Here is a 24,689-nt window from a genome sequence, read left to right as displayed (position 1 = left end):
TATCAATGTAATAAGACTCAAGTGCCTTTCAGTGCTTCATTCACTTTCTGAGTTGAAAAAAAATAGTTGTTGCTCATCAGGCTGGAAAATATTACAAAACCATTTCTAAAGTGTTTGGAACCTACAAATCCACAGTCAGAGAGATCGTGAACAAAAGCAGGATATTTAAGATGACTGTTACCCTACACAGCAGTGAGTAAAATTCCTGAACTTAATCAAATAGAAAAGTTGTTGAAGGACCTGAATAAAGCAGTTCATGTAAGCAAACCCACCAGTATCTCAGAACTGATGCACTTCTGTACTGAGGAATGGACTAAAATTCATCCGCCTGATAGACGACTGATCACCAGTTACTGGAAATGTTTAATTGCTGTTATTGCTGCAGAAGGGAGTCAAACTAGATATCTTCAAATCATTCACTTTGTTAAATAAATAAATACACAAGCACAATATTTCTGCTCTATTTGTCTAAATGGGTGGTTATTGACTACTTTCAGGCCATGTGAAAGTCTGCTGATGATTTGAATAATTTTTATGACGAAATGTAGAAAATTCTGAAGGGTGAATACTTTCATCAAGACGAATTTGTGCTAAATAATTTTCTCATCTGCCTATCCAAAGTGTAGACTTTCTTCTCCCTATTTCCACTCATTCCTCGTGATGGATCACAAGGCATTTCCAGCAAAATCCTGGTCCATTATGTGTTTCTTAAAACATGAACACTACCATTTGTAAATTCAAAAAAATGGTGTGAAGCAATTTATAGCAATGTTTATATGGTAGTTCTCAAAAGTGAATCATTGCTGCGTAGTGCTATTAGTGGCCAAACACAGTACAAGGTACCTTTCTAGGAGTCTAGGAAAGAAAAATAGTTAGGGTTACTTTTCCAAGATTTAGAGCCTCATGGGGGTCGTTGAAGGCGGTGAACTCTCGGGGGCTGCCATACAGGTTGACAAAACACGGGCCAAACGTTGGTAGAAAGCCAAGACTGTCGTCAACTGCAATGAAAGAAAACGGACAATTTATTATCGCACCAAAATCTAGATCTATGATAAAAAAGTGCTGATTAAATTCAGAAAACAGCATCAGATATGATTTCGATTTCTGTTGAATTTTGTCTGATTCATCGTGATTGAAAAAGATTAGAGTTGAAAAGAAAAGATCTGATCACTTGAATAGAGAGAGAGATTCACACAAAACAAAGTAGAGAGGATGGTGGACGTACTGCCAGAGTGGATGGTCCGTGGAGTCAAGTCATCTGAATGCGTAGAGAGGAAGGATGGTTGAGAATCAAAGACAGAAAGGAAACAGGTGTCTTCGAATGCCACTCAAACCCAAACAGAAGCCCTAGGTCTCCAAGCCAAACACCCTTAATACGCAATGCAATGCTTATTTTAAGTAAAATACTTAAAGCAAGACGATAAATTCCACTACTGTAGAAAAAGTAGTTCATTCGAAAAAAAAACTGTCAGACAAGTTTAGTAAGTCAATGAATTGTGCAACATCTAAAAAAAAAAGTGTTAGTAAAATTTGAGGCGATTGACCAAAAAATGTTTCACCATGACTTAGATGGCTTGGAAATTGTTTGAAGTTACAGGCAACAGAAAACAGTAGGAGGAGGATATGCCCTTATTTTTTAAATCTGGGTTTAACAGTTTTCTCAGCCAAGGACCATGTTGGTATCATCATGTCACAGCTAACAAGTCTTTCTTTTGACTTAGTTTGCTAGCAATATTAAATTAGCCATAGTTGAGTCAACATACATTTTGTTGAAGATTTCAAGAAAATAATTAATTTACTAATGCAAAACAAGGGAAGCCAGTGGCTGCCTGAAAAGCAAGTGTAAATATAAGCTATAAGAATATCTGACACAAAACATGTGAGGTACATTTTTGTACCTAAATGTGTGGTAAATCAACACTTTTGACTGGTTAATAATACTAGTAGAAATCTTCTCAGAGAGAAAAACAAATTAATACATTCTCTTTTTGGTTGAACTCGTTAACACATTGTCAGGCTGTACGAGCACAGATTTTTGTTTTTCTGTGAAAATACATGACTTTCTTGGACCAAAATCTTTGCCTGGAAGCCAGAACAACTTCCCTTCCCACATTTTTCTTGTGGCAGGCTTTATATGGACAGATGTGATGGACAGAAGACTTACGACAACCTGTTATGAGCACATGGAGTTGAATTTGTTTACAGTATAATGGCCATGATTGGTTGCTCGACTTTCCAAATGCATACAAAGGTGTTTTTATGTGATGATTCATTATTATCCATGGTTTTCCAGACAATGGCAAGAGTGTGCTCAACTCAAGCATGTTGTCTTTATCTTGAACAACTCAAGCTGTTTCAGTGTTAGCGCACAAACATTACCGAGTTAGTCTTCATGCATGTCACCTGAATACCATCCATGATCTTCCATGTCTCCAACGAAACTGGCTATTACCAGATACTAACTGTGGTCTAACCATGTGAATTACTTACAAGGCCTTGCAAGGCCGAGCTCCATCTTATCTTAAATACCTGTACCATATCACTTTGATCTCAAAGTGCAGGCTTTCTTGTGGTTCCTGGAGTTTCAAAAAGAGAATGGGAGGTAGAGCCTTCAGCTATCACACATGTTTTCCGTGGAACTATATCCTAGTTTGGGTTCGGGAGGCGGACACCCTCTCTACTTTTAAGGTCAGGCTTAAGACTTTCTATTTTAATAAAGCTTATAGGTAGGGCTGGCTCAGATGACACCAAACCATCCCTTAGTTATGCTGCTATAGGCCTAGGCTGATGGGATATGATGCACTGAGCACATGTCCTCTACTACTTCTCTCTGGCACTCACCTCCTATCCTCTAATTTTTTATCTAATTTGTTCTCTATTGCTAATCATGCATTTGTGAACTCCTACCGTATACCTTGTTAATAGATGTGTGTCTCTTTCCTTCCCTTCCCCTCCTCCTCTCCTCCCCTCAAATTCTCATATAACATCATCAACTATTTCTTGTTTCACTATCAGATTCTACATGTATGCTTTAATCAGATGTATGTATCTATGACAGATGTGTGTTTATCTTGTTCCTCTGCTTTGCTCTGGGGGTTTTAGGCCAGGTTTTGTAAGTGTCTTGAAACAGTTTTTATTGTTATTGGCTGTCACTAAATGCCATTTCCGTCCTCCATACCGCACCACTCCACTAAATTGCTATAAGCTTTCTGCGCTGAAGTGAGTCAGACTAAATGCTGTAAACTCCAGTTTCAATCACCAGAACATCTCTAATCAACCCTGTTCAAAAACTTATCTTAAGTTATCATAAATCATTTTTAACCCAATGGAAACTTCTGCTTTTTATGCAGACTTTCTGTAGACTGAAAATAAAGGACATTTGTTTAAAAAAGGCCATTTGACCTGTGTGATTCACTAAAATCTCTTTGGTAATATCTCTGAAACAAGTTGTACCTGTGCAGAATACAGCCATAGCTACTAAAAGTTCTTCAACCCATGCAGTTGGGTTTTTAAGCACACCAGGCAAGATTAGTCTGAACACTTGTGCAGGCAAATCCAGTTTATTCAATTTAAACCGAGCCGGTCTGGTCTGGTTCAGACCATTTTGGACTACTTACTTACCATCTATTTGTCCTCCGGGGGCAGAGACTTTAGACATGCAGAGGTGGGTGGTGCCAATGACGTCGTTATGGCTGGCTCTGTCCCTGGAATGATAAATCAGGAAAAAACGTTTTAAGTCTAATGGCGACATGGACTGAAATGTACCGTAATCTTAGTGGGGTTTCCAAACTGGAATTAAAACCCTTTGTCCATAATCCTAATTATAAACTTAATAAACTGTATCTGTATATAAAAAAATATGGTATTCACCAGTCTAGAATTCTGATCCTCATCTTTTCACACATGGAGGGAAACTGGGAAAGTAAAAGAATACATACAGTATATGAAAACACCTTCTCGATAGCACAGTAAAGTTGTATAATTCTGAGTGTTTGAAATTTTGAATTGTCTCACTCTAATAGGCATAACCAGACTCTGGTTCCACTGTGGATTGGCGTTCTTCTCCAGAATCTTAGTGCAAACCTAAAAAGAAAGACAATACAAACCACCTTTATAAGTCCAGTTTTTGTATTTGGCGTTGGGTTTGAAATAGCCTTAAATGACTTTGAGGGAAATTGTATGAAATCACCGTTTTGCCAGCAAAGTGGATCTCCACCAGGGGATCCACCAAGTTTTTCCTGTTGCTGTCAAACCCAAGAATCTGCCTCATCCCGTCCATGAAGGCATCGTCCACTGCAGAAAGAAAATCAAAGTCTCTCTTTTGTCCCTGTTATAAAAGAAGATTAAATCAATGCGACTCCTCACACTGGACACTCACTCTGCGGCAGGTCCTCAGCTCTAAAGATCCTCAGGGTGAACGTGGCTCCTCTCAGAGACAGACCAGCTGGCCTCAGCAGGTTTCCTTCTATGTCTTCTTTATCCTCCACACACTCACGCTTATCAGCCTGGAAACAAACAGAACATTCTGTATATCCAAATATATTCATTCATAGATAAACAATTGCACGCTTTGAGAGGTGAGATAAGTTTCAAAAGAGTTCTAAGGACTCTAAAGGCTCAGAAGGCTATTCTTACACTCATGTAACTAGTCCAAATCATTAGATACATTTGAATTTGCCATAAAACTTTACTTCCAACAGGTCTACAGAGGAGTTCAATTATTTGCACTTCTAACCACAAAGTCTGGATTTCTTATTTATTTATTTATTTATTTATTTTTGGAGTGGAAGATTGGTCTGGAGTCTCTCCATTGGGAACTGATTATGCTGGCTGGGTAACTGGCGGATACTCTATTGACTGACATATTGAGCATCCCTGCTCTAGAGGTTAAGTGATAATAGATAATAAATGAAGAAATGAAAATGGCCTGCTGTCTAAAAGGCAAGCTGTTAAGAGTCTGCTACCTTGTTGTTTAAAATATGTTGACAACAGAATTAAAGAACATTAAAGGAGAGTCAAAGCCAAAGTCAAACAGTGATCAAGGCATTTGATGACAATGTCATTCAATGTCACATATGTCATTGCTGTGGTTATAGGACTATCCAACTGCCCCATAATGAAATCCAAATGTGTTACCATACCTATATTCTGAAAAAAAAAAAAAATGAGTTGGGCTATACCACGATAGGAAGATACTAACTGGCCTAAATATTGTTCATTCATTCATTCATTTTCAGCAACCATCCTCTGGAGGGTCGGAGCTGGACCCTATCGTGTCCTATGCAATCCTATCCCAGCTGTCACTGTGCAAGAGGAGGGGTACACCCTGGACAGATCACCAGTCTATCACAAGGCTAATACAGAAAGACAGACAACCATTCACACTCACACCTATGGCCAATTTAGAATCACCAGTTAACCTAACGAGCATGTCTTTGGACAGTGGAGGAAACTGGAGCACTTTTTCCATCCTTCCGTGAGACTCACCGGTGGCTCATCTCCAGCTGCCAGGACAAACAAGCTGACCTTCACATAACCTCTGACCCCAGCAGAAAGATCATCAGGGTCACACAGAAGCAGCCATTTCCTCAAGAAGCAGTGTCCTAAAGAGATTTCAAAAGCCAGAAACCGATAGCTTCAAACTAACCAGTAATTTAGTTAATGAGCAGTTTGACTCTGGTCTATTCTTTGGGCGAAAGGTTTCACACATATCATCAAAAACGTTACAAACATGTACTCACTGTGCTCATTGTAGACAGTGCCAACATCCAGCTGTGGAAAATAATGGAAGGATTTTAGATTCCTTTTACTTACCACAGCAAACACACACAACAGTCGAACACTGACCAGCTATGTGGATGGCAGATTACCTTGAATTCACCGATTACAGCATCAGTTCTAAGGGAGCGAGAGTCACACACCTGCGATGCAAGGAGGAAATACAAGGATTTTATCCAAATCAAACTCTGTGTGAACTGTGAAATCTAAATCACAGTATGCTACAAGTAAAGAACGGTGTTGTGGAATCTTTTTTCTCCTACAGATGACACAGACTAAAATGTAGACTCACCGTGATGAAGATTGGTTCATCAAACAAGTCTGAGGGCGTCTCGAAAAAATTCAGGAAGAACGTCTGTTGAGGGAAATAAACCGAAATGACAAAATTCATTCGACATCACCTGTGTAGAAGAACCTATTTGCATTTGCAGTAAATTATTTTTGCTGGCATTGATCTCTTTTTGGATCTTCCGTGCGTTGATGTGCATAAGTGGAAGGGCTATATCCCCCGGAAACAGAACAGAGGAAGCATCAGTGACACAGAAATTACTTTACACCAATTAAGACTGAAACAGCATAAGAGGAGTGGAGATGTGTTGCAAAACGGCTTAAATATGGCGCCATGTAATAGATTTGCCATGGACGTCTCAGCTAAATTGTCAAGTGATACATTAACTATCAGCTCATATTGCTGGGCTTGTGAGCTGAACTTGACTTTGTGTCGCCAGTCTCATTTTAGGGGTGAAGCTGGAAAGTCATCAAGAGAAAAATACCATCAAATATATTTCATTACCTCGTCAAAAAAGGGATTGTTGCCCTTTCGTATGCGGGTTCTCTTGGTCTGCCCAGATACAGATACCTTGACAACAGGTTTTATGTTTATGCCCGGCAGCTGCCGTCCTTCAATGACTCGAATGCGAATCTGGAAAAGAGTACCAATTGACCGTGACATGGATCAAAATGCATATACACTGATCAGCCACAACATTAACACCACTGACTAATGAGTCACAACTGATTTGGAGGCAAAAGATTCAATACTAGGAAGATGGTCATAATGTTATGCCTGATTGGTGTACATATGCATGGTTTTACTCTGTTTCTAGTGTAATATGCAAAAATCTCCACAGTGTGGCACTGTGTTCAAACATTCATACTCAGGACAGGTCATCAAATACAGAAGTGATTTTTTTTTTTATAAATCCTACATATTTTTTTCTGACCTCTTCATTATAGCATCAATAAACAGCTCCAGCTCTTTATGTCTGAATGATGACAAACCTGTATATCTTGTGGTTTATTGGGCAATGGTTTGTTCTGACTGCTGGCTCCTCTCCTCCTCTTCCTCAGCCCTCCTTGGGTGTTGTAGGATGGCGGTGAACGCTTGGGTGTCTGGGCAGTGGGAGATTCCCTTCCCTGTGACCCTTGAGGGCCGATGATCACCATGGAGCGTCCGTCGTCCTGTCCCTGTTCCTCCGTGGGCTCCACCATTATCATACTCTCTGTATCCTCCTCACCCAAAGTATCCAGAGAAATCACTGCACAGGAAGAGAAAACATGGAATATAGTTACACAACTTTGACACTGATGTTGGATTTATTGATATGGCAGGCCGTGTTACTTGTGACAGTGTCCAGTTCCACACTGGGGTTGTTATGGTGCAGGGCTTCTGGCTGGGGAGGAGGCTGAAAGATGGGAACCGACCCTGGAGGAGGGATGTAGGAGACCTGCAAGGTCAGCGTAGCCTGGTGGCAACAGAAAACACAATCAGATTTAAGTCTACTAATCGGTTAATGGAGTTGTAACTTGTCTCAGGTCATTATCAGGGTTATTTAAAGATGCCATTGAGCTGAACTGGGCTGGAGCATCATTGTGCTTTCAATTCATATTGTACATTGTGTTAATTACAAAAAATAAAAAGTTGGGTTGTAGGTAAAACACTTCACGTTTTCATCTCTCAACTGTGCAGACCCACATTACTGCCATGCCAAAATACCTCCAAAATGGTTGTTGACCCTAGCTCTACCCTTGCTAAATAAGATAAATTCAAACTAAAAGCATACATCTCACACGTGCTTTGAACCAAAGTGGCTCATTGGTTTAAGGGGTTTGATTCTTGCTTTCTATATGTTTCCTTCATATTATCGTAGATAACATAAGATTCCCTGATTCGCTTGCAGGGTGCAGTATGTGATGTAAAATGCCTCTGTTTCCTACCGCAGGAAAACACAGCTTAAGTGATAAGCTGTAATGTTTTGTAAACAATTCATTGTGGTTTGTGTGTACAGTAGTCACATTCTTTGGTTGAAATCAAGTGCTTTCTAATGGTTCTCCAAACGACCCATGTAACATATGGCTAAAAAGCTTTTACTTATTGTAAGTAAATCCATAGAAAATTATAAATCTAGACTATTTATTAAATATTTATATAGAATAGCTAAATACCAAGAATATGATGAGTTAAACACAATGTACCGTACGCAAAACACACACTGTACCTTCCATAAGATAAACACAGTGTGTTACCTAGATGGAATGAAGAATGGCGTTTCATCTGCCACTAGAAAACCTGTGTTCCACCTTACTTCCACGTAAGGATGGGTCCCTACGTATTTAAAGAGATGTGAGGCTGTCAATGAGGGTCTTCACAGAGAGATAAAGACAAAAGAGAAAATGTAAAATAAAAGAAAAACTAAAAAAGACAGAGAATAACCACAAATGATGGTTTATTAGCATTTTACATAGGCAAAAGCAGATCGTAATGAGCTGGCAGGCAGCCTATTACAAATAAATCACTGCAAGCTAATCATCACTAACAAAACTGCACATCAGATATACCCGCATGAATGCTGGTTGAACATTGGTAAAGTTTTCTGAAAAGTTCAATATCATCTTGTCAAAATTATGTTATATCCAATTGCCATTAGCTTAGTTTATAAAGACTTTGCCACTGCTTGCCTGGCTCCATCCAAAGCTTAAAACAAAATCAATTTACCAGAACCTCTGAACATGTTGTGTCTCATTAGTTTGATCCATACAAAAACTGACAAATAAAAATTACAATTCATTTTCTGTTTGAGGTAACAGTCAATGGGACCAACTGATACAGTTGATGGAGCAGTGGAAACATTGACAATATTCTCTTTTTAAAAGGAAAAATAGCTAGCTATGTCCACACGCTAGCAATATATTCATTTTCATCTTGTTTCACTGAAAACATTTAGGGAAGGAAATATACAAGTGAGATGTTCTGGTCAACAGAGTCTGGAACGTCCACTTAGCGATCAACTGTTTGCTACAAAGCAATGGACAATGAGCTAGTTGTCTTATATGTGGATGGGGCTGTATTGTAACACAGTATGTCAAATGAAAGTCCTTTGTTTCCTAGGAAACACAGCTTAAGTGATAAGCTGTGATGTTTCTGTAAACAAAGACATTGTGGCCTGTGTGTTCAGTGGTCACATTCTTTGGTTGTGTTCAAGAGCTTCATAATGAAAACAGTGGAAACATTTGGGATGGGGAATATACAAGAGTCTGGAACGTCCACTGGCGACCGACTGACAGCTACAAAGCAATGTACGAGCTAATCGTTTTATAAGCTCCTGGAGTCTCTACTGGTTGTCTGACAACTGTACAGACAGAGAAGAAAAGAGAAGTGTGTTTGTTTTTGTAAGGTTCAAACAAAGACCAAGTCTAGTCGTTATGATAAGCTAACCAAATGATATAGCTTTATATTAAGAGACACATGACAGAGGTGTCATGCTTCTTCTCAAACTCCACAAAGAGTTTTCCACTAAATAAACACCAATTGAACTTTGAAGTGAATTGCACAGAGGAGAACAGAGCTGCTGTTTTAAACATATTCTAAAAATTTGCAGCAATACCTAATGAAGTCTGAAGACTGAGAATGCTAACGGTGGACTTTCAGTAAGTGCCTAGACCTACTGACCCATCAAAACTCATCAGAATCAACCCATATTACTTTAATTTAAATTAACAATTGAAATAAATGAATTACTGACGATAATAAAAGACGGGAAATGATTCAAGACAGGAAAAGAAGGAGGGACATATTCTGCTGTTATTCAGGAATGCCCGTCTCTATTTAAATCTCCAGACAGGAAACTCTGAGTGATTTATGATTTGTCTGTGATTCATGATACAATGAGGCTGTAGATTTAAGTGTTGGTGTACATATTCACCCCTGTGTTGTTTCTCTTGGTGTCCAGCAGGGAGACGGTGAAGGAGGCAGCCAGGTTGGGAGAGTTGAGGACGTCTCTGAGAGCCAGCCGACACTCACCCAGAAACCTACAAAGACCAATAGGCACTTGACTTGCATGTTCCACATTTTCTATGACTTTATTCTTTGTTTTTTGTTTTTCTATTCTAGTACACTTATTTGACAGAATTAGTTCACACGAATTACGAAGAATCAGAATGTAAAAACAATGCTGCAAGAGAAGATGTCTCACAAAAGACATATCAAAATGGAAAGAAAATGCACAATTTTAACAGTTTGGCAATGCAACATTAATTTGTGAATCAGATTTCAAACAGAAGGAGACTGAACTCCCACCTGTTTCCCACCATGTTGCTCAGATAGAGACCAAGAGGCATACTACCAATACCTGTTTCTCCCCATTTTCTCATGGTCTTTGACAACACAGTGAATTTCTGCTCCAGAATCCAGAGGAATCCCCTTTAGATCCCATTCAAAACCCTGGCAGAGAGACAGGAAACACCAGAAAATTAGATAGGATCTTACAAATAACAATGACAATATAATTTTCTGTCTTCAGGTGGTCTTCAAAAAATCTGGAATTAGTTGCTAGTAAGTAATTTTAATTTGCGTCTTAAAAAGGTAAAGCCACTGTTTGTGGTTTAATTCGTGTCGGGGCAGTTTTTGCTTAAATTCTGCAACTTATTGTTTGCTAAAAAAAAAAAAATCATTAGGAACCAGAATTTAGTCTAGGAAAGATCGGCTGCATCAGTTAGAAAAATGGCTGTTCCACACAGCTATTTCAGGTTTAGTTTTAGATGAGGCTAAAAACAAAAACAAACCAACAAACAACCAAAAAATAAAAAAAAAACATTTAAGACTAACATTTTTTTGGAATGCTGTAGGAAAGAAGCAATTTTTGGGCCCAAATTACGCCTTTTGCATGCTGTACAATGGAGGTGGAGAGTACAGAGGTGACATGACACATAAGACCACAGTAAACAAGGTAAAATAAACTTATTATCCTAAAAAAGTTCTGATTCATGATTAAGATGTTACTGGACACAAATATTTTATAACAATTTTAACATAACTGTAAATAATAAACTTGGGGCTACATAGCAGACTTACCTCATTCCAAACAGGGTTAGAGTTGTTTTTGATGATCTTTGTCTTCTTCTTGGACCCTAAGGCAGATGTAGAAACCATAAAGTTAACACTTATTAGCTAGCTTACAGGATAACAATAGCGTTTAATAGGTCAAATAAGGTTAGAAACTCTTTTCTCAATCCGATTAGATAGTGAAGTAGCCATCAAGTTAGCTAGCAAAATCTATGGGAGTAATCGTTAGCTAAGCTAATAAGATGATTGTTTGGAATTTAGTGGTTTAGAAAATGCATACATCAGTAATAATAATTATTATCTACAGTAACAATCTTTGTGGGGACATTCATTTTGCATTTGCAATATATGCATACCACGTCCTACCCTTATCTTTACCCAACAATGGGTTTGAAAAAATGTACTGATCCTCATTTTTGCAAAATGTCCTCACTACAAAGCTCTAAAATGCAAATCAAATCAGTCCCCAAGAGACATCTAACCAAGCTTGCACAAACCCTTTTAATAATCTGATCAAACTCTTGTTAACTCCAGTTAAGTAGCCAGCAGGTTAGGTATAGTAGCTAGCTAATACCTGCTTCCTAGGAAGTTAATGGCAAAATCTATGGGAGCAATCGTTATGTAAGATGCTAATAAGATTTAGTCTTCTAGTAAATGCGTATGTCAATAATTATAATTGTATTAATGATAACAGTGCCTCCTCACCCCAATCTGATTATCTTTGAGATTATTCTGAGACCAATAATGAGTCAATAAACATCATATTGTGTGGACATTCGTGGATATCATGCACTCCATGTCCTAGCCTAATCCCTACCAAAACAATAAACCATAAACCTCACACAGCACTGCGAAGGATTGTAAAAAAAAAAAAAAAAAGAGGACTGGCCAAAAAGTCCACACTTTTATTAAATGTCCTCGCTTACAAAGCCTAAAACACAAACCAGTCCTTAAAATACAGCTGAACAAGTTCACACAAACACACAGTAGCATAAATATGTGGTCACATTATTGCCCTGTGGTTTCCTGCAGCATGACGTTCTAATCTCTGATTTCCTCTCAGTCGGATGGCTGACAAGAAATGAGGGGTGAGACAGGCCAGAACATATCATCAGCTACTATAGAGCTATTAGTTATCAAACTGGGGACAATTATTATCATTTCTGTTTGGTCTCAGTGAAAATCAGGAATTGATTCAGACGCAAACACAGATGTTCTTTCCAGATGAGAGGAAACTGAGACAATGACTATTGTTTAATTTTATGATACTGGTTGATATCCATGATTTCCACCCTAACCCTAAACCTAACCCTAACCCTGAGTGACCACTGAACACAATCTAAAAGTGACAAACAAAAAAAGATACTCCGTTATGCCCTAATGCAACTGTTCAAACCAGTCGCAGTGATATATCTGAAAGACCCACACAGCAAAGGAGGTATAAGAATGAAACTATACAATAAATTGACATGCACAGAAACTATGGTTTTGAAATCTGCTTGGCAGGGTGATCTGTGAATTCGTAGCTCTTAAGTCTTTGCTGTCTTTTATAACTCAGGCTAGTACATGGTCTGCATTGCTTTAGACAGCAGGTCAGGTAAATATTTTCAGGCATAAACCCTTCATGTGATTGTTGTGGGCTTGTACCAACAACATTAGATCATGTGCCCTGGAACTGTCAGAGGATATTGGATTATGGAAAATATATTTTTCTGACTTTGTCAAAAAAAATTGAAAAGACCTATTTATTTAGATCCTTTCTGGAAGTTAAAGACTCTAACATGGGGTGGGGGTTGACAAATGATCACTTGAGTCAAATGGCGGTGTTTTCTCTGTCATTTGACTGAAGGGACGGTTCAATTGAGTCAAATGACAGTTCAGACCAAGTTTGAATTAACTGAATTTATAGAGAAGTCTTTGCCAACAACTGCTAATTAGCAAGCATTGCATAATTAAAATGCTGACCTCCACCAACTACATTGAAAAAATACGGGGTGTTCATCTAATTGTAATTAAAATATGAAAAAAAAAAAAAATACACTGTGTTGTATGCACTGGGGTTTAACAACTTTGGATTTTTTAAAGTCGACTAATATGTGATGGAAGTCAAATCGACTTCGACTAGTCGATGACATCACACATAAAAACACAGTAGAAAGTAATGCTTTGCAACAATGAAATTTATGTTCTGGACCTGAATACATATTGTAGCATCTCACACAAAGGAAGCTACGGAGGCTTTTCTGTAGAGTAATTAAAGCTTGAACACAGACAGAATAAGGCTCCATATCAACATTTTGTTGGTGAATTTCATTGTCTAAAGTTATTAGACATACTGCATTTTTTTTTTCTCGGCTACATTATCCTATCTTACAACACGCTGTTAAATACTATTAAATGCTATTTATGGGGCCAATTTATATAGGCTATTCATGTCTGCAGTGCAGAAATCTTTAGACAATGAAAATCACCAGTAAATTATTGATGTGGAGCCTTATTCCCTCCGTTACTGCAGGACGTTTGGTGAAGTCGTGAACTGACTGCCGTTGAGAGGATTTGGACCATTCCTCTGCTAGTGGTAGCGGATGTCTTTTTAGATGAGTGTGAATTCTAGTAGAACTTTTGTTATATTCAGGACTGATTTACATGCATGTCACAGTAGAATGGGCTTCATCTTTAGTGACTAGTACCGACTAGTCGTACCTACTAGTCGACTAGCCGGTACAACCCCTAGTATGCACTAATTCTCTAGTTACCACCAGTAAACTACTGCAGAAGAGAAAGTTGATACACCAACTATTCCAAAACAAAAAGGTAATTTTATGGCATTTCCACTAAGGAATCCTTTACCTTTGCACTTTACAAATAATCTGTTTAGTTTACACTGACTTTAGAAACAACAATTGAGCCAAAAAGAAACAAAGGAATTTAGACATTTGGCTCCAGTTGGCCAGCAATCAGGACACAACTATAATGCCATCCATCCACTGATTACACGCACACAATGTGAACTAGGTTTTAACATAATTCATGTTTCACAATTCAGGTAATTGCAATGTACAAACACACACACAACATTTTCTCACCCTGAGTAAGGTTGTTTGTCTTCCTGTTATTTCCACAGTCACCACCCAGTTTGAACACACACTAATACACACATTCAAGTTGTCCACACACATAAATACCCACGTTAAGTGTATTCCTGTCCTTAAAAAACATCTCCACCCTTCCCAAGAAAGGTCGAGAGGTTACATTAATTTATGTGTGTGTTTGTGTGTTAACCATGTAAAATCTTTCACAGGCTGGTATCTCAGTTTGGATCACAGAAACAGGAAGTGGCACAGTGTTGACTTCCTGGTTCAGCTTGGCACATTATCTGTCATAAGCTGAAAATAGAACAGCCGGTGGCCAACAGTGCTGTGAAATACGTACGGGAAACCTAACTTTAGACCTGTACTGTGTGTGTGTTTGTGCGTACATGTAGACCTGTTGGTGTGTGTTGCTGCATTTGTTGTCTATTAGCTGGAGAATAATAATAGCATTTCAGCTGCTTCCCACTCATATATATTTACTACAGTATCTCAAATGTTTGCAACAATTTGAAAAAAAATGGTCTGGGGTGTCATTAAATAATGGAAAATACGGGAAATATTTGCAATCAAACTTCTTTAAAGTAATTTAAATTGTAGATTGTTAGCTTCCAGAATGATCCCTAGTAGTCTTCTTCATTGTCTTTATTGACACATTGATACGATTATTGGTTTTATTACTGTCACAAATTGTCAGTCAGTGGAATAGCATGAAGCTAAAATCTGAATGTAAATCATGCCATCAACATACTTAACAGTGATAGCAGCCAACAAGAACAAGAAGAGGAAGTGGGCGGGTACTAAGAATGAACAAATCTCTTTGAGGTGACACTATTAAAACAATCAGTTGTTGTTCTTCTTGTTGTACTTGGAAACATTTGGGGTGGGAAATAAACAACTGAGCCGTTCCAAGCCAGAGACTTTGGTTCCCACCACCACGTTCACCGTTGAACGTTGGGTGAACACAGGTGGAGCAGTGGCACTGATGGAATTTTCCTTTAAATAAAGAGGATGAAGTGCTTGCTCCTACCATAAGCTAGCAATTTTTTATGTTCTGTTGAGTTTCTCTGTGCATTTCAGACCATGACGATTGAAACAAAGTGGCTCACGTTGAAGTTGCATCTAATAAATGTTGAACAGTTACTTATAGTGAAATCACCGAAACTTAAAAGAGACAAGACATCAGAGTAGATGGTGCAATGGAGAGTTTTGAATTGAGGGGAATTTTCAGTGCTTGTCCTACCACTGAGAAGACATGAACAAGGAAAAGCATTTTGGACCAGCTACAGCTGTAGCGGCCGGCATAGTTACTGTACATTTCTGTGGACATGCACTTCAGGCTACAGCGTAGGTACAGAGCTATGGCCTACCTACATCCTTCTACAGTGTAGAACCGATGCAGAAGCAGAAATCTAGTAATTATCCCGATAAGATTGGATTTTCCAGTACCTCACCTTTGTATTGTTGCATCTTGAACTACAAGAAACTTCTCACAGTTATAAGATAATACAAGAGAGGTCTGTTTGTGTGTGTCCTGGCTATAATTAGCTCAGGACAGGGATGAAGTATGGGGTTGCCAGCTTTTATTTCTGGTTTTGATGGAGAACAACACTTATTGTTCCAATAACAACGCGTTGGCCGGAAATCCTGCCTTTAGCAAACAAACACAGGCTGTCATTCTTAATCACATATGCACATGTACATAAACATGACATAGATGTAAAAAGAAAAGCAAGGAAACAGTGTATGTATGTATGTACAGTATGTATCAGCGGTTGTTACATCTCATGAACAGTTGGCTCAGCAGGGAAGCAAGTGATAAAAACTACTTGTAGAATTCACCATAATACACTGTATAATGCCTCTCAGATACTATTCCAACAAAAACAAAAGTGACATTGTTGCAGAAAAGCCGAAGCACAAATGATAGAAGTGTATTTCAGTTCATCATCTATCACTCCTGTGTGTACTTCAATCCAAATAAATTCACTTCACAAAGCAAATGCTTTGGAACGTTCCTCTCTCCTCCCATGTGCTTCCTTGCTTCTCAGTTATCACCATCCCTAATTTCTATAAATGGACATGGTATCTGGAAGGGAGGAAATGCCCTCTCTCTCTCTTTCTCTGCTCTGAATTCCTAGCGTTGATGCAGGTCACAAAGCTCTCTGAAAAACTGGCCTGTGATGTGAAAGGTATTCAAGACATTTTGCTATGAAGTAAAAAATACTTTACTACTTCATCTGCTTCTGCTTTTAGTTGCTGAATCATTTTCTATGAATGAAAAGGAAAAGGGCAAAGAGTAGCAGAGTAATTGTGACAAGTCATTCTAAGGTACCATGTTTTAATTCAAGAACCCAAAAGAAAGTGGCACTTGCCCTCACTCAAGACTTAATTCTCCAGTTCAGGTTAGGTTTGCTTAACATTTAAGAGGGGTGATACGAGCATGTGTGATGATGATGACACCAGGAAACTGTGTTGGGACAAAGGCAGGAAGTTAAGAACAGAGTCCACCTCATTAAGGAGGCAGACACTCGTGGAAAGCAAAAGAACAAACAGACGGAAAAACAGACGTCCCCATCACCTAGTGCCAATTAGTGTCCCCGCAGTAAACCAGAGGTTTACGGTCCAACTTACTTTCTCTCTAATTCTATGTTCACACTTCATGTGTGAGTCTCCACTGAAGTCTTGCTCAAGCACTCATTGGTGTTGTTGGTGACGTCATTGGTTTAAAAAATTAACTTAGCTCAAGCACATCAAGCCTATCACGCAGAGGCAAGGAATCAGGTTAACTTTTCACATTGCCGTTAAAAATAAATGTGTAAATATATTTTTCTTCTGTGGGAGCACCACCACATGCTGTAATTAACGACATTAGCCTTAGCAATGTTAGCCTTAGAGATGTTAGCCTTAGCGATGTAGACCTTGGTGACCTCACGCTGACCTCACCTTTGGCGCCATCTATGATTTGTGCACCCCCTTGAAATTGTTTGTGTAAGTATTAAAATTAATAAAATTATTTTGGAAAGTCTGATCAGAAGCTGTCACCACAACTGGACTGCTCAAAGAAAGGCACGCTAACATTAGTTTAAACTTTCTATTGTTGATCAACAAAATCAGAAAAGGTGGTAAAAAGAAGATGAATAAAAACAAATAATGTTGAGCTAAAATTGGTTATATTAGTTTAGCATAACATTAGTAAATGTGGCACTGACAATATTACTGACAGCTTACAGACTGACTCCTAGCTAAGCCCAACCAGATGCCCTAAGTGTATGCACATCATGCTCATTTCATCCTTCCTTGTTTTTCCAGTTGCATTGTAATTAGTGTAATTTAAGTTTGAATTCAAATTGAAGTCACAAAAATAAAGTCTTCAATGTGAGATGAATGCTGATAAACCTGATTGGCCCGTTCTTACATTTTTTTCATAAAAAATAAAAAAATTAAACAATGCCTGAATCTACAGATGTTTGAAACACATACAGCATCACCTAAAATGCATTCATAACTTATTTTCACTTCACCCAATGTGGCCCAATAATAAGTCGTCTCAGGGTCTGCACTTGATGCACCTGAAACTTGAAATGTTTCAGGGGCACTTTAAATGTCTGGTTTTACTGATCAGTAGCTTCTTTTCACCACACTACAAGCCACCTGTATCCTCTTACCTCTGAAGGTGACACTGGCCAGAGGGTCAGAGTGTCTCAAGTTGTTGGCTCGCTGAAGAATGCAACGTAACATGGCTGAAACTGTAGCAGAATCCTGAAACCTGCGAGGCTATAGGAGCTCAGAGAGGGCAGAATTAGATCTCATGGGCTGAAAGGTGATTTGATTCACCAGTTGAAAGGGATCCAGCACTGAAGGAACAGCCAGTTACATGACCATGCGAGGATGACCACAAATGCTAACAAAGACTAATAGGTGGCAAAAAAAAGTAGAAAAAGGTGTCGGGTAAAACACGGTTTGGTGAAAAAAGTATCCACAATTCTTTTTCAGAAGTAACTACAGTCCTTATTTGGCAGAATTGATGCTAATCATCCACAGACTATTTTCCCGTTTTATCTCACGGCGTCTGTCTGGGTTGGAAACTACAAAATAAAATCTCCTTTTTCCCCAAGTGGAGATGTGTCCTAACCAAAGCTGGTTTAGTCCAACTCCCTCTGGTTGGGAAAGACGGCAATTGGCGAGCATGTCTGGAACACACACCTCACATCCAGAGGAAATCTCAACATTTCCTGTGCTCTTTTCCTCTCTTGTCTCCCGGTTGTTTCCCTCTCTTGACCAAATGTTTGCCAGCACATTATCTTCGTATCCTCCTCCACCCCTGTCTCTCCTTTAATCCCTCTGTCTTACTTTGTTTTCCATCTGTTTTCAGTAAACTGGCAACATACCAGTGAAGCTAAAGATTTTTTTTTTTAATTTCATTGTCATAGAAAAAAACTACAATTCTGATTTCCTTCAAACACTGTATTTTTACTGATAAACTCAATGTCCAGAATTTGGTCAAAATTATCAGTGACGCCTGGTTTGACATAGTCCCACGGTAGTAAGGCTTCAGTGAAACTTAACAAGACTGGTTTTGGAATAGGTAATGTAACAGTTTTTGAAAAAAAAAAAAAAACTGTTACTAAAACATTACATTTATTTTCCATTTATGCAAAAAAAACAGTTATCCCCTCTGACTGAGCCAATGGGGAGACAGCAATAAGGTCACAAACTCGCTGCAGCCAAAAACATAAATGCCAATATATGAACAATGAAACAGTGCCACCTGTAGACATAAAGCAGGATACACACACACTCTTGTGTTAGGTGACAATGAATTAAAACTTCCTATTAAGACACCAGTTTTGAAAGGGTTTATACATCGCAAGAATTGGATTTATTGGTTTTGTTATTAGGATTATTTTTTTTCCTGTTGTAAATAATTGTTAGTAATCTCTTGACACATTGTAAATAAATGGCTCCTATTTGAATCTCATTATGGGGCATGTCAACTGATGTACTGGAAAAAATACCTCTGCATGTAATTAAATAGTCCTACAACCAATCAGAGCAATGAAGAAGGTGACATTAAGACATTCCCAACAAATGCCTTAATTGCTTTCAATTGTTTGTACTTTAAAGTTATTTTGCTGTCAATGTCTTCTTACAACAGACACGATAGCAGAATATAAAAAGCTTGTTTCTCAGACGGTAGCCATTTTGATGTAAACAAAACGCATCTGCGCTAATTTTAGTGGCCTGATAGATCTTTGCCAGAGCACAATCAGTTTTAAACAGAGTGACTCCAGACAAACTTTTCACATCAAAGAAATAATTGGAGAAGAAACACAGGATCATAACAGTTTCCTCCTCCAACTACAGGTGAGTATCTGCTCAGTAACAGACCAGTAATGTGAGTTTCTGATGGGCACCCACAGATGGGCTTAAATAGAAACACCCAGAGAGGTTTCTATTTAAACCCAAACTCCCCACCAGTCTTCTATAAGGGAAGAAGCTACTTGGAGGAAACATCTTCAAGAAACTCTAAAAGTCCAATTTTAAACTTCCAATTTATTATTCAACTTTAACTTCATTATGACTTTAACTTTATTATACTGTATTATGACTGTTTCTGTTTGATGAAGCTACTGGACACCGAATTTCCCACGGGAAGTTTCTATGTACCTATCTGGTTATCCCAACATTTATTTGATATTTGTATATAGTGAATACAAACATCTTGTGTGTCTTATTACGACTGAATAAAGATTGACATGATCTCAGCAACTGTTCAAAACAAGAGTTCAATGAGGTTGTACAAAGTAATCATAAAGATTTTCACTTAGTCTCATTTCTCAGTCTTTAGGCATTATAACCAATTATCTTTGGTGTATTCATGGAAACCATGACCCTATTAACCCAGCTAGCAGCACAAGAAGAGTGTTTTCCAGTCTGGGAGTCTGAATCAATACATGCAAATCACAAAAACATACAGTACTTGTTCTTATCAATTGTTTGCACTGATGATTTATATCAAGTCAAGGAAATCCACTAAGAAGAAGTCAAGTGTCGGAGCAAATGTGTGTATGTGTATATGTATATATATATATATATAAACATTAATTTACAGGAAACTTAACTGTCGAACAGTACAACAGGTACAAATGGTCGATTTGGTCTGGAGAAAGGTCTGGGGAGAAAAGAGAGTTCTTCATTATATACTTTGTTGTTGCTCTTGTATCTGTTCTGTATCTGAACACGATCACAAAACTGGAATAAAGAAGACACTTGTATAGCAGGCCTGAGTGACCTGCTTTAAGCATCATCTAGGGAAAACCCAGAACTCATAACTTAACTGTTGTCACTGTGACCAGATATAGGCAATTTATAATAGCCTATATAAAAACCATTTTGGTCATATGTCTGTGGAGGTTTTCAGTCATCCAGGTTGTGGTATATCCAAAAAACAAAGCGGAAACAAGTTCAACTGGACTTCTAGGGTTTCTTGAAGATACAGTATTTTGTTGCGGCTTCTTCAGTTCTAAAAGAGAAGTGGGTTGTTGGGGTTTAAAAAGATTGTATCTCAGTCTACCTTTCCTTTTCAGAGAGGGGTTTTCCAATTTGACATGAATGGCTTCCTCTTTGACCTCCTTTTTCAAACTATCTTATGTTCCCTTCTACCTGCTATGTGCAATTTCTCCAAAACTGCACAAGAATTGCAAAACAAAGATGCCGTGATTACACTTGAGTCACTAAAGGCTGTCTGTTAGCTGAGGCTAAAGCTAATTTAACAACTTTTTGCCATTTCCACAATGTTGATAATGCAAATGAAATGTTCCATCTTCATAATTTGTCTACAATTGTCTACAATTACAAATAAAGACAAATAAAGACAATATACACTAGTGACTGAAAATTAACATAAATGTTTTTGTGTGTCTTACTAAACACAGGTGCTGAACTTTTTCACACTTGTATCTGTCTTATTTGTGTTCAGTCTTTCTAATCAATTAACCTTAATTATCACTGCTGCATTTATGTACACCTGTTAACCACAGTAAATAGAGAAAATGATTATTAGTACATCACTCACATTGACTCTGTAAGGTGGTAGCGTAATAATGTTGTATTATCTGCCCATATCAATGCAGAGAAACTGACACAGGATTTATATCATGAGGACCTAACATCCTATACTGCATCTTTTTGGTGATGAAACCCAGAGCACCTGACAAATGAAACCCTTAAAAAAACAGAAACGATTAAAGTAAAGAGTTACATGTGGGCTAATCTATTTAACCAGTCAGCATGTCTACTAGCTTTTCTTCTTCAACAGCCTTAAGTGTAATCAAATTTGAAATGAAGGAAGTGATGCAGCAGTTTTTAAGCAGACGCAGTAGAAACGGGGGTTCGGGTTTCAGGAGAAGCAGATGAATTAAAGCAGAATAAATATCTGATGGCAGCCAGAGAGGACAGGCTGGAAAAACCTACAGGGTACATTCTGAACAGCTATTCAGGGATGTATTCATCATGAAGCCAAAGGAGTTTTTGTCCCAGCAGTAATAGAGAACCATTCCACAATCAGGTTTAAGTGTATCATTCATCAGCCAATATAATTAGATTCAGGCAAATGCATTTAGAGGACACCTGTTTGTTCATGATTTGGAACAATGGGTATACACCAATCAGGCACAACATTATGACCACATTCCTAATATTGTGTAGGTCTCCAAAATAGTTGTGACTCATCAGAGAATGGAAATGTGCCCTCTGAGGGTGTCCTGTGGTGTCTGGCAACAGAATGTTGTTATTGGGAGCCTTTGGGTTCTATGGGTTGAGGGGAGGGGCCTCTGTAGATCATCCCACTGATACTTGACCAGTTTGGGATCTAGTGAATTTGGAGGCCAGGTCAATACCTTGTGCTGTTCTTCATGTTCCTAAACCATTTTTTTGTGTGTAGCTGTGTCAGGCTGCATCCTGCTGGGGATGGCAGCTGCCACCAAGGAGTGTCATTGTTATGGACTGGGGGTGCCTGGTCTGGTCTAGGTGGGTGGTACATGTCTCAGTAATATCCACATGAATGCCAGGTCTGAAAGTTTCCCAGCAGAACATGGCATTGTCACAAGATGGTCAGTGTTATTTATTTCCCCTGTCAGTGGTTTTAATGTTGTGACTGATCGGTGTAAATAATAGTTTGTGAAATTCCATCATGTTCCGGCAAGTCTTCAAATTTGAGCCAAAGTGGACTCTTTAAGTTGGCATAATAGAGGCACTTCTCCTGATAAAGAGAACAATGGACATATTTTCATGTGTAATGACAGCTTATATGGTAAAATATTTGTAGAATACACTCAGTGCAGCTTTGTGCATGAACAACTAACTTTACTAACTTAATATCAACTCATATTATCAACCAGTAGGTCACAAGTGTTTGTAAGTGTTTAGTCACATACTGCAGGCATTGACCTATATTGCACAGGGAAACTTTTGTGCACAGACATAGTATCATGAGTTCATGACAAAAAAACACAAAACCCAGATTAGATACACACTGAGTGTTCCTAAAATGTCACTATGGAAGCAAATGACTTCCCCCAGCTGGGTTGCAGTGCTAATCCAAACAAGTCAGATCTTATTTTGTGTAAACCAATTCAGGACGCGTTTTATGAGTTTGTGAAATCAGTAGAATCTACCTATCTGGTGGATACTGAAATCTAATTACTGGCTTCTTGTTTTGTTTGCATGGTGATATAATACTAATGGCATTAGCAGGCAATTTAATTTTGGCTGTGAATGATCTCTGAGACAAGAAAAATAACAACTTCCTTGGGTAGTCTATAAGCTACCACCTCTGTGAGACTGCATGTATTGATTGTCTCTGCAGGTCCAAAATTTTGGACCAGATTCAAAAGGTACTGTTCATAAACCCAAAATTTACAGATCCAATCCAAGGAAAACCCAAGCACAGCCAGATCAGACCTAAACATAACCAAACCAGATAGGATAATTAGAACCAATCTAAAATGTGATTGACCTGAACACAGACCATCTTATATGATCAGTTAATTGTATCTGTTAACATGTAAGGCGTTCAGAGACTGCAACAACATAATAAAAACAAGATAAAACATGCTTAAAAAAATTTCTTTTGCATCCACAATAAAATGTTTGGCAATTGAATACTACACATACTGATGCACAGTAACAAGTGTTATACTGACCTTTTTAAACTTTAGCATATTTCTATGCTATCTAGCATTTGCCCAGTTAACACTGATGGGAAACAATCACATAGGACTAGAGTAATGGTAGCAGGAACACCTGCATTATCTGTTTTAGCTCTCCCCCTTCCCACCTCCTTTCTTGCTGTCCACACTTTATTTTCAGTGCCCCACCCCACAACCGGTGGAGCCTTTCCAGCAATAATCTCTCAGCTGTTCAGAGAGATCAGTATTGAATATTGTGAAGCTCCGATTGAATACAAACACACACAGTTTGTACTTTATCCTTAAATCACCGCCTTTTTCTGGCCTTAGCCGAACATAAGTACTATCCATACCTTCATAGGTGGCACTGCAGTAGGCATCACTGATGTCGTCATCTGGAGTTTGTAGACCCTCTGCACAGAGAATAAACACACGCAACATGGCTCACACACAAATACAGCCGAGCTTTGTAAATCCCAACAACAGACAGACTGTGGTCCATATATGGCTGTCACTATTTACAAAGAATATCTTCAAAATGAAAGATATCCATGATAATAATGAAAGCGAGAGAGGAAAATGCGATAGAGAACAAATAAGGACTGAGAGAGCGACTACTGTAGCTGCAGCTATCAGCTGTCTTTCTTGCCCACCCCTCCATACACTCTCTCTCTCCCTCTCTCTCTCTCTCTCTCTCTTTATACAACACACACATTTAGCATGGTGCACTAGCTGAGTCATGCACACACACAACCACACACTGTTCCTTCAGTCACACTGGCTTAAAGAGGCAGTAATATACACACACCCGAAACCCTAACCTAGCTGTGACCTTTACCCTGTGACCAAGGTCATAACCCTCAAAATGTGTGGCCCAGAAAAATGGAAAAAACTTGTGGGGACAAGTTCAACATGGCCCCACAACATACACACTCCAATAAGAGTTTGGTCCCCACAGTGGAATGAAAACAAGGGCACGTACACAGTGGCCTTTGTTATTAGGTCACACATGCCAGAGCTCCGCCAACTTAAACCAACACACGTGGGGAGGACAAAAATGTGCTCACTGATGCAGATTTATTTTTTTCTCTCCAGACACTAGTTTTGTTAATTATTTAATTGTATTTACCAGTTACATTCACCATTGCTTTATTGCTAGCAATATTGGACAAGTAAAGATTTTCACAAAGGCAGAGTTTGTGAGTTGTGAAATGGGGTCGTATTTAGTATGTTCACAACTGACGAAGTGAAAAGGTTCTGTAAGTCCAAATTCACAAGTTTCAGATATTT

At 38.5% G+C, this 24,689-nt stretch overlaps 1 protein-coding gene across 1 annotated transcript in view; it reads right to left on the bottom strand.

Annotated features, from left to right (window-relative positions):
• dysf (dysferlin, limb girdle muscular dystrophy 2B (autosomal recessive)) overlaps window positions 1–24,069 on the bottom strand; it is an 86,608-nt gene extending 62,539 nt beyond the window's left edge. The window contains exons 1-18 of the mRNA XM_084560033.1: window positions 23,753–24,069; window positions 11,129–11,184; window positions 10,407–10,498; window positions 9,981–10,086; window positions 7,400–7,523; window positions 7,060–7,316; window positions 6,572–6,700; window positions 6,071–6,133; window positions 5,871–5,921; window positions 5,742–5,772; window positions 5,488–5,603; window positions 4,379–4,505; window positions 4,190–4,293; window positions 4,015–4,083; window positions 3,871–3,914; window positions 3,622–3,704; window positions 1,226–1,258; window positions 883–998 (exon numbers count right to left, since the gene is read on the bottom strand). Coding sequence (XP_084416159.1) covers window positions 883–998; window positions 1,226–1,258; window positions 3,622–3,704; window positions 3,871–3,914; window positions 4,015–4,083; window positions 4,190–4,293; window positions 4,379–4,505; window positions 5,488–5,603; window positions 5,742–5,772; window positions 5,871–5,921; window positions 6,071–6,133; window positions 6,572–6,700; window positions 7,060–7,316; window positions 7,400–7,523; window positions 9,981–10,086; window positions 10,407–10,498; window positions 11,129–11,184; window positions 23,753–23,840 — 1,689 coding nt within the window. The 5' untranslated portion in view covers window positions 23,841–24,069. The remainder of the gene's footprint in view (window positions 1–882; window positions 999–1,225; window positions 1,259–3,621; window positions 3,705–3,870; window positions 3,915–4,014; window positions 4,084–4,189; window positions 4,294–4,378; window positions 4,506–5,487; window positions 5,604–5,741; window positions 5,773–5,870; window positions 5,922–6,070; window positions 6,134–6,571; window positions 6,701–7,059; window positions 7,317–7,399; window positions 7,524–9,980; window positions 10,087–10,406; window positions 10,499–11,128; window positions 11,185–23,752) is intronic.
• Window positions 24,070–24,689: the final 620 nt, after the last annotated feature.

This window comes from Chelon labrosus (genome assembly GCF_963514085.1).
Source record: "Chelon labrosus genome assembly, chromosome: 1".
Taxonomy (NCBI): Eukaryota; Metazoa; Chordata; class Actinopteri; order Mugiliformes; family Mugilidae; genus Chelon; species Chelon labrosus.
This window is presented reverse-complemented; position numbering and strand designations above follow the sequence as displayed.